Below are 10064 nucleotides of genomic sequence, written 5' to 3'. Positions count from 1 at the left end.
GCCGCTACGCAATCGCTTACGTCTGCTGAAATAAATGGCCAAATAAAAAAATAAAAAAAAACGTCACTTCACAATCTAGAAAGTTGTAGAATTCATACTCTGATTACGTCTCTTTCCAAGATTTCTCTATTTGAAGGACTTAAAAACCCTGAATTTCTTTTAGCACCATTATCCATTCTTTTCCATTGTTTTATTTAGTACCAGTCTATTAGCGCGATGGACGGTAGGAAAATAATAGAAGAATAAAACAATGTTTACAATATTATATTCGGGATTGTGTACAAGGAGACCATTCCGTTATATTATTATAATATGACTAATTTAATAGCATCATCGTTAAACATAACATATTTATGGGAGTTGGTCAATTCCATATATGCAGTGTTCCTAAAATTCTGCTTTTCCTCTCTTCAACTCTCTCGGTAGCCCTAAAATTAGGGTATGGTACGACATGGTCTATGTGATATTTACACTTGAATACTGCATTAGCTCTTTTAAACTGTTCAAATTGAACCTTATTCTAACTCCAAAAAAAAAGGAATCCATCCCTATCTATGAGCCTCAAACTAATTTTTTTTATATTTATTTTTTATTACAATTTGTATTGGGATTAAATAAAAGAAAAGGTTTATATAGAGTCGAGGATCTAAACAATCAAATTAAAACTCACCTCAAAATTTTCACTAGAAGAGGTCTTTTGATGCCCAAATATCCTCAAATTGATCATCTCGATATGAAGATACATAGAAATGAGCAAAAAAAAATAGATTTCAAGTTTTAAAAATAGAACATCTAATAACTCATTATTGGACCGTTGATTTTCAAGATTTGTAAGTTTTTATAAATATACTCGATTTACATTATTTTTGAAGCTTTAAATTTTATAATGAAAGATGAAAATATATTTTAAGGATATTATAAAGATTTTTAGTATTGAAACTATATTTCTCAATACTATTTGAAGATGTGTTTTACTTTGATTGTTTAGAGCCTTTGTTCCGTACAAACCGCACTTTTAAATAAATTAAATAAAATACCCTTAAACCTTTTAAAAGTATTTTGGCAAATTTTATATTAACCTTTTATTTTATTTAGTGCACGCTGTGCAGATGAATCTACACCCAAAGTTTTTTTTTAAAAATAACAACAATCGCTCAGTCTCTACAAGACCATTTGCACGAAAAAAACTAAAAAGGGTAGGTTCGATATTGTATACAGCATAAGTAGTATTTATGTGTCCTCCAGCCTTTAAATTCATCTGTCGAGTCCACAGGTAATACTTCTCCATTGCTGGCCTCAACTTGGAACAGTACACAGCCAGGTAAAACTTCTTTTTGGTTTTTTCTTAACAGTAATGAAATTTAGTTCTATTTGTTTGGATTTTATCGATATTTTATTGTTTGCAAATCAGTTGGCGTCCTTTTTCTTAATTAAAACCACTTTTTATTGCTTAATTCATTTCTTTTTTTCGTTTTTCCTTTCTTGACGAGGAGAGGCGGTGAACCAGAACTGAATGCAACCTGGAATTTGAGTTCTTCCCAAAACCAATTTATCCCTTTTTTCTGGAATTAAATATCCCCATTTATCAACGTTTTTATTTTTTTGGGCGAAATATGATGTATTGTGTCTTTTTCTTTTTTTAGAACTTCTAATTGATTTTATTGAAATTTTTTTGGGGGAAATATGATTTTATTTATGTAGTTTACGTATTTTATTGATGCATTTTTTTACCTTTTTCCATCTATAGATTTCTATATTCTTTTTCTGTGATTCTCTCATGTGTTGGTGAAGATTTACAGTATACTCTGGGGTGTGGCCCGAATAGTTTGTATTGCTCACAACTTTTTGTAATTGACAAACTTATCCAGGAACCGTTTTGCTTTTGAGAACGTATTGATTAGTCCATTTTTAAGCAAAAGAGCTTTTGGGGACATTTATTTTCAGGAGGTAAATTTAGTAAAATGAACTTCTTTTGACAAATGGCATCCCATAAACACAATAAAAATAAAATGAAGTAAAAAAAGTGACAAGTTTTGAACAATTCTCAGGGAATATCAATTATCAGTGATTGAGAAAAAAAAGAAGAGAACTTTCTCAAAAATGAAAAATATCGGCCGAGAGCCGGCTCGCTGTTTCTTTTTGGTGTTTCTTGTACTGAAAAAATGAAAAATAGAAAACCCAATGGAAACAGGTGCGTCTTAGACCCTGATCGGCCACCTATACGCTCCGGGTGACTTGCTTATTTAGCTTCACTATTTACATAACTAGAAGGGTCTTTGTCCTTTTTATTAAAGAGAATTTTAAGAAGATACTTAAAAAAAAAAAAAAAAGAGAGAGATAGAGAACGAAAGAGATGCTTTCCGACCCAGTTTGGTTGGGTTGGACGATTTCCAGCTCATTCCTAATCAGGTCCAAGTCTAAGTGGACCCAGACCCGGCCCGGCTGTACAAACCTGGACCCCAGGTTGGTTCGACATAATGCGATTGTCACCTCATCATATGCAGATTTCTACAGTGCACTTTCCCATATCTAAATTGTAATAGCAATTTATGTAGTTCCATGTCAAGATGGCCCATGAAGGTAGTGTAACTAGAATTATTTGCTTTTGCTAACCACTAGTTATCATTGATACACATGCAGTTTCATATTAAGAAGTATGATGGGTTCCAAATGCTTGCTACTGTCAGTCTTCCTCATACTCATTTCAATCCATGTCTCAGTATCCCTCAAGACCCAGGAACCCAACCTCAAAACCTCTGTCTTTTTATCACCCAAATTTATCCTAGGACATGGTCATGTCCAAAATAAATTTTACTTAAATGTAGACTTTCCAAAGGGCCACATTGCCCTTAAAGAGTTCGACGCAGAGGTGATCGATGAAGCCGGAAATTCCATTCCACTCCATGAAACTTACCTTCACCATTGGGTAGTCATGAGATACTATGGTCTATTAAAGAATGTTTCCAAAGACCCAGAATCTGAGACCGAATTGAAGTCCTTTATATGGGTGAGGAATGGTGGTGTGTGTCAAGAGACACTAGGCCAATACTTTGGCCTCGGATCTGAGACTCGCCATACACGGACGAGCATACCCGACCCGTATGGTATTGAGGTTGGGAATCCTACACTTATTCCTGAGGGGTATGAGGAGAGGTGGTTATTGAACATTCATGCGATCGATACGAGAGGGGTTGAGGACCGAGCTGGGTGCACTGAATGCAGGTGTGATCTTTTTTGTCCATGTTTTTGCTCTCCCTCTATGTTTTTTGTCCTCTCTTATTTCTTATTTCTCAAATTGCTATTTCAATGCAAAGTTCTATGCAGGCAAAGTATACTATAACCCAATGGGCTATGGAGAATACATGGGTGGGTTGTCACTGTTGGATGATATGTTGGATGGTTATGGGAAAGGATAGTAACATGTCAGAATAGGAAATGACACTTTTGATCTGTCCCATTCTCTCCATCACCATCCATCATTTTATTGAACGGTGATGGCCTTATAGACAGTTTTTTACACTTACAAATATCCCATCCATGACCACCAATTATTCGTTCTATCTTGAATAATTATATAAAAAAAGCATATTAACCTGCAAAAGATGACTAATAGACTAGTGAATTCATGTATCCTTTTCATACAAAAGGTTGGCATGACCACTTTATGAATAAAGAGCACCTTCATGCCGTAAGCATCATATCATCCATGTTCCTGTTAATGGCGTGCCCAACCTTCTCCTTATATAGAGGAAATGGATCAAACACATTCATATAGGACTAAAACCACATAGATAACTTCTAAACATGCCCAGAGTAGTAATGACAGATAACATTAAATGAATATTGAGTTTAGATTTTACAAGAGATGCATATTTTGGGATTCAAATTGATTTCCCAATTTGGTGTTTTGGTTAAATATCATCAACTCTTACTTTTTACTTCTATGGGTACTGTAGTAAGGTGATAAAGTTTTACTGATAATTCAGTCTAGAGAATTACAATACGAATGGTACCCAGAACAAATGTAATTCTGCCCAAAAAAGCTGAGCGATATGCATAAAAATGATACACATTCTATGTGGGTAAAAGGTGTTTCCCACAAGTTGAACGATTCAATTCCAAATAAACAAGAAATTGATACTGAATTCCAAACACTACCAATAAAAAAAAAAAAAGATACATAAGCCAAATGCAATCTGTTTTCATCAAGTCTAATAGCGACCTCAAAATGCGAAATCGCCATCATTGATATCTGGTTTTGATCTCGACTTGCCAGTAGTTATTTCAAGGGTTTGGCTTAGTGATTGGGGCGTATTGGCTGGAACAGGATGGTCCAAATTTGGAAATCTCATTTAACTCCACAAAAAAAAGCTGCATCATCATTGTTAAGATGATTTATGACCAACGTATTCTATGTTTTTGTCATCTTTATCAGAATTTTGTTGTATTTTTCAAAAACTGTTTATAGGTTTGCATTAGTTATCAAGAGCAACACAAACATTACTCTGAACCCTATCTATTATATATCATCTTTAGAAGAGGAAAATCTTTTAATCTTTAGTGAAGCTCAGATCATAGAAAGAGAGAAGGTTGAAAATTTTGTGGAATTAATATTTGGATTTCATGTCAAAAGGGAGAATCGGTAACTTTTCAAGACTGAAAATATCTTGCACTTAGAAGTTCACTATATTTCTCATTGACGCTTTACCTGAATAAAATTTAATTGTGCAGGTGTGATCTATATAATGTGACTAAGGATGGTAGAGGAAAGCCTATCAGAGATAATTACAAGGGGGGTTTGAGATGCTGCTACCATGGCACAAAATGCAAGCTCAAGGATGGTTTCAATGGTTTGGGTGCAAGGGGCCTGTACTTGAAATACACTGTAAAATGGGTGGAATGGGATAATAGCATTGTGCCTGTTAAGATTTACATATTTGATGTTACCGATACTGGGGAAAGGATTGCAAATTCAACCCGAACCAATGAGCGAATTGGTTGCCAGGTATATATACCCTTTTCTTCTAATTAGTACTAAAGAGAAAATTTACATTTATTGTGAAGTCACAAACTGAGAATGATATATTCATGTCTGTAGCTCAATTGGTATGTTGAGCATTTTGCCAATGGAAAGACCCTGATCTGAATCACATGAACTTTACAGAAATTAAAATTACTAACTAGTTAACAAACAGTAGGCATTTAATTCTATTTTTTCTAAGAGGCTAAGGTGTTTGTGAATTTCTCTTTTCCAGGAAAGCAAAGTTGCATGGGAGGACTCTACATATTGACATATAGAACTGATTTTAGTAATTGTGCAGGTGGAATATGATGTTCAATCTTGTGGTTCACCCAAGTGCGGTGATGACAGGAAAACCAGTATTGTGATACCACATGGTGGAGATGTTATTTACGGTGTGGCACACCAGCATAGTGGTGGAGTGGGATCTACACTTTTTGGCCAGGTGAAAATCCATTCTTTCTAAGACTTCTTTGTGAACAATATAATAGTCAATATAGGGAAGAAAGGTCTCCAAAAGCATGTTATAGACCTTAGGGCTCGCCGTAGTAACTGGGCTTGGGCAAGGAGTCCCAAGCCGGAGCCTGAGCCAAGTTTTTGAACATTGATTCCTCTACAAGGACAATTAATACCAATATTTTAGAGATACACCTCTGAAAATTATGAAGACCATTCTTCTTCATCTTCATCATGATGGAATCAAATCTCCTTTCAGTCAGAAGGATATCCCTTTCCAGATTGGTTGAGCAACTATCTCCCCGAGTGATTTAAAACTCAAGTCCAACTCAAACTCAGCAGCCTGCCAAGTTCAGATGAAAAACCTTGGGGATGAGTCTAGCCAGTTCCCATGGTCTTTTTAATACCATTGGCTCTACCTGCTATGAACCTTCTCCCTTTCTCTCTCTACCCCATCACCCTCGCCTCCTTTCTCTCTCTACCCAGGACCCTCCTCGCCTCCTTTCTTTCTCTACCCATGACCATCCCCCTCTTTCTATCCTATTACTTTTCTCCCTTTCTCTTTCCACCCCATGAAAATATCCTTTTCTCTCTCTACCCTGTTACCCTCCGCCCTTTCTCTCTTTACTTTTTTCCCTTTCTCCCTTTACACCCATCAACCTCCCCTGTTACCCTTTATTTATAGGAGTAAATAATGGATAATCCCGCTTTCATCTTCTATGGAAATGAGAGTTGATGGGATTAAAAGGAGAAACAAAAGTGATTTACATCTTGGGGAATAAGTGAAAAAGAAAAGAGCACTTTTGAGGAGGGCAAAATAGGGAATAGAGGGTTCTTCGACCGATCTACATCTTTTTCCCTATTTTTTAAGTGCTCCACCAAGTCTCGCTAGGACTGCCATGTCAGTTGCCTGACTCGGACTTGGTACCCTAGCAAGTCCCGTCACTAGTCTATTGTTTAAAACACTGATCTATCGACTTTTGTTGTTGAATTGGTTACATCTTACCAAAGAGCTTCCCTAGTGATACCTTTGAGAGGCTCAGCTTTGATGTCTAAGAAAAATTTTTAGAGGATTCACATGCCTCAACTCGAAGATAGCGTTCGAGTTCTTACTTCATAGCCTAAGCAGCTACTCTTAGCATCACTACTTAGTATTCAATCATTTGCAAAATAAGGATATGAAACTTGGCAAGACATAGGTGAGTCCACTATTTCATTAGGCGGAGAGAGGTACATAAGAAACGTAATTGCCTTATAAGTTCACTGCCCTTCTACATAATCTTTTCTTTTTTCCTTTTTAAATTAAGAAAAAAAGCCGTAAGCTCTAGAATGCCCAGATGGTACTAAGAGAGAGAGAGAGAGATGCCACTTCGAAACTCACAAACCATGCTTTTGATTATAGGATGGCAGAGTTATATGCAATTCCATGCCAACTTATGGGAAGGGAGAAGAGGCAGGAAATGAAGCTGGTTACATTGTAGGGATGAGCACTTGTTATCCTGAACCAGGCTCTGTCAAAGTAAAGGATGGGGAAACATTGACACTGGAATCAAGGTACAGTGGTGCTACAATGCACACTGGTGTCATGGGCCTATTCTACATTTTGGTTGCAGAACCCACCGGCAATTCACTAGCCTCTATTCAAGTAAGGCAGCTTTCTCTCTAAGCTTCATGGATCATTCTTTCACGTTTTGCTTGTTAGAAAAGAAAAAAGAGACAAGAGTAGTGTTTTAACTATTGTAAAAGGTCTTTTGATCATTGCTTAGATGGCGAACTTGTTTTTATCAAAGCAAAAGTAATGTCTATTTTCTAGCGCATACAGTTACAGCACGCTATACACTTATTCCTTGAGCAAAAGACCTGCTTAGGAGGATTGTCATGATTTGGGATTTTGGGACACAAATTAGAATCATTTCAGATGAGTATTTTCAAAAAAATACAAAATAAAAAGTTGCCTATTGAGATCCCAAGCACATTGATCTGACCACCCAATTAGCAGGTTATTTTTCATGCAAATAAAGAGCGATATGAAATTGTTGTTGTCGTCGGTGGTGGTGATGGTGATGGTGCTGCTGCTCTTGTTGTAAGAAAAGAAGACCAAAATGCCTTCTTTCTTTATGTTTGTTAAAATGTTTTACATGCTTTCAATTTGGCTAAGTTATTTGTCATGCTTTCATTTATTTATTTTGCATATTATAATATAAAATTTCAGGAAGTATTTCAAGAATTATCACGTAATCAGGGACTAGGAAAATATGTATTTTTTGTTTGCACAGTGAGAATAATGACCTTTACTTGTTTTTTATGTTTTCCTTAAACTAATTTGAAATAAATAAATTTATTTGCAATTGTGTATATATCAGTCTAAAAGAAAAAATAGATTTAATTCCGATATCTGAACTAATGCTAGATGTGAGTTTTGAACATATGTAGAACGTATAAGTGAAAAAACATATAGAAAATAATAATATAGAGAAAATAATTTTCTTTGACATTTCTAAAGAATTTTTAGAAAATGCATGTTTGTGTAAAATTCCTAGGAAATGATCTCAGTAAGTGGGGCTATCGAATGGCTCATGCGGTCACAAAGCGAATCCAACCTTTGTCCCAGTTCAAATCCAAGACCTGGGTCAGGTCTGGGTTCTGGACCCTTAACCTACTCAGTTAATTCGTCGGATCTGGGTTGAACAGTCCCAGTATGGTTCAAGTCCAGGTCGGATGCTGGGCCGATCAAGTTGGATCCAGATGGAGGGAATCGGAGCCAATCACAACCCTATCAATAAGAATTAATCAAGAATGAGAACTGTAGTCTATATGTATGAGTTGATTAGTATACATTGAGAGCCAACTTCTTCTATTGACTGTTATTGTTTGGTGTTTCTTGATCTTGAATTTCCATTTGCAATTTGCCAACTGTGTCATTGTTTGGTGTTTCTTGATCTTGAATTTCCATTTGCAATTTGCCAACTGTGTCATTGTTTGGTGTTTCTTGATCTTGAATTTCCATTTGCAATTTGCCAACTGTGTCATTGTTTGGTGTTTCCTGATCTTGAATTTCCATTTGCAATTTGCCAACTGTGTCATTGTTTGGTGTTTCCTGATCTTGAATTTCCATTTGCAATTTGCCAACTGTCATTGTTTGGTGTTTCCTGATCTTGAATTTCCATTTGCAATTTGTCAACTCTTCCTAAAACTTTACTCATGACTTTGTACTACAACATTTGCAGGGTGTGCAATCTGTTCAACAAGCAAAATTGAATGTATATTTTCTCACATTTGTTTTGGTTGGAGTGGCTCTAGCCTTGGTTCTTGGGTTTGCTTATGTTCTCAAGACAAAAGAAGAGGAACAAGCTTATGAGTCCATTAATGGCCAGCAGCCCTATGCTCTTGATGCCTAACTCATGGTTTGCTTTAGATATTTGATAGTCAATGCCAAAGTCTCAATATGTAATTAAAAATAATGGAAAGCTTATAGTTGTATACTGCATTGCATGGTCTCAATGAGATGTCTTATTTCTATGAAGCCTTAATGAAAAATAAATAGTTGTGTACTGCATTGGATGGTGTCAATGAGATGTCTTATTTCTATGAAGCCTTTGAATATCTTTTAATTGGCTTAGATTAGTGCAGGTTTCGGAGGGACCCCACGTTGCATTGGCTAGAGGCATATCATGAAAGTTTGGATCATCTATTATATCAATTATTTTAAGTTTTCAATTAAATTATTAATCAATTTTTTATATAGGATGAGATAGCAATTTTCCTTCTTTTCTTTTCTTTTTGTGGAATTTGCAAGTCATTTTTTAGCGGGCTCCCACCTGTTGTATTACAAGTGAAAAAAGGAACTACAACAGAAAGTGATTTGCAGGTGAAGTTGGTTTACAGTGCTTGACATGAGCGTTATGTTACAGGGTCCGAAACGAGTTGTGATGCCCCAAATGGCAAAAGATATACTTATTGGGCCCATAGTGCCCATAGTGGATGTTTTTGAGAGAGAGAGAGAGAGAGAAAGAGGTTGAAGATGTCAGGATTACAGGATCTGGCATGAGTTCTGATACCCAAAAATGGTAAGAGGAAGAACTTAGAATTAGGGCCATAGCGAATGGGTTGAGAGGCAAGGGGATGGAGCAGGGGATTTTATTAAATTCGAAAAAAAAAATTAAGATACCCAAACAACTATGTGAGACGAGGAGGGAAAAAAATCCAAATTGTTCTCATTGTATATCTCATAAACTTGCAATTTTTGAACAATGAGCATTTTCTATTAGACATTTAAACTTATAAATATATGTGAAATAGATAGGTAAATGTAAAATGAATGTCGTATTTACCAATAAACTATCCACGTGTCAGTGATCTGGATCGGGAATAATTAAGTTTTAAAGCACTGTGCCGAAGTATTAAAGTGGACGGCTCCCTTTGCTAAGGTTTGCATGAGAAAAGGCTTAACCTCTTAAAGTGGCATCTCTCTCACCCTCTGCCCTGAGAAAGATGGACCAGCCTAGTTTCGGGCTGCGTTTGGGCACCATGTATGACCTGGGCAGTGCCCAGGTCTAATAGCTCGGGTGCGGCCTGGCTAAAGAAATTC

General features: G+C 36.2%; 1 protein-coding gene across 1 annotated transcript; it reads left to right on the top strand.

Moving 5' to 3' along the window:
* The first annotated feature begins 1259 nt into the window (after window positions 1–1259).
* Window positions 1260–9032, top strand: LOC18434518 (uncharacterized). The gene is made up of 6 exons (XM_020667374.2): window positions 1260–1321; window positions 2641–3222; window positions 4732–5005; window positions 5322–5465; window positions 6879–7121; window positions 8704–9032. The coding sequence occupies exons 2-6, from the start codon at window positions 2657–2659 to the stop codon at window positions 8872–8874; spliced, it is 1398 nt and encodes a 465-aa protein (XP_020523033.2). The 5' UTR covers window positions 1260–1321; window positions 2641–2656; the 3' UTR covers window positions 8875–9032.
* Window positions 9033–10064: the final 1032 nt, after the last annotated feature.

The sequence above is a fragment of the Amborella trichopoda genome, chromosome 6 (assembly GCF_054954075.1).
Source record: "Amborella trichopoda isolate Santa Cruz 75 chromosome 6, AtrichopodaSantaCruz75HAP2 v2.0, whole genome shotgun sequence".
Taxonomy (NCBI): Eukaryota; Viridiplantae; Streptophyta; class Magnoliopsida; order Amborellales; family Amborellaceae; genus Amborella; species Amborella trichopoda.
This window is presented reverse-complemented; position numbering and strand designations above follow the sequence as displayed.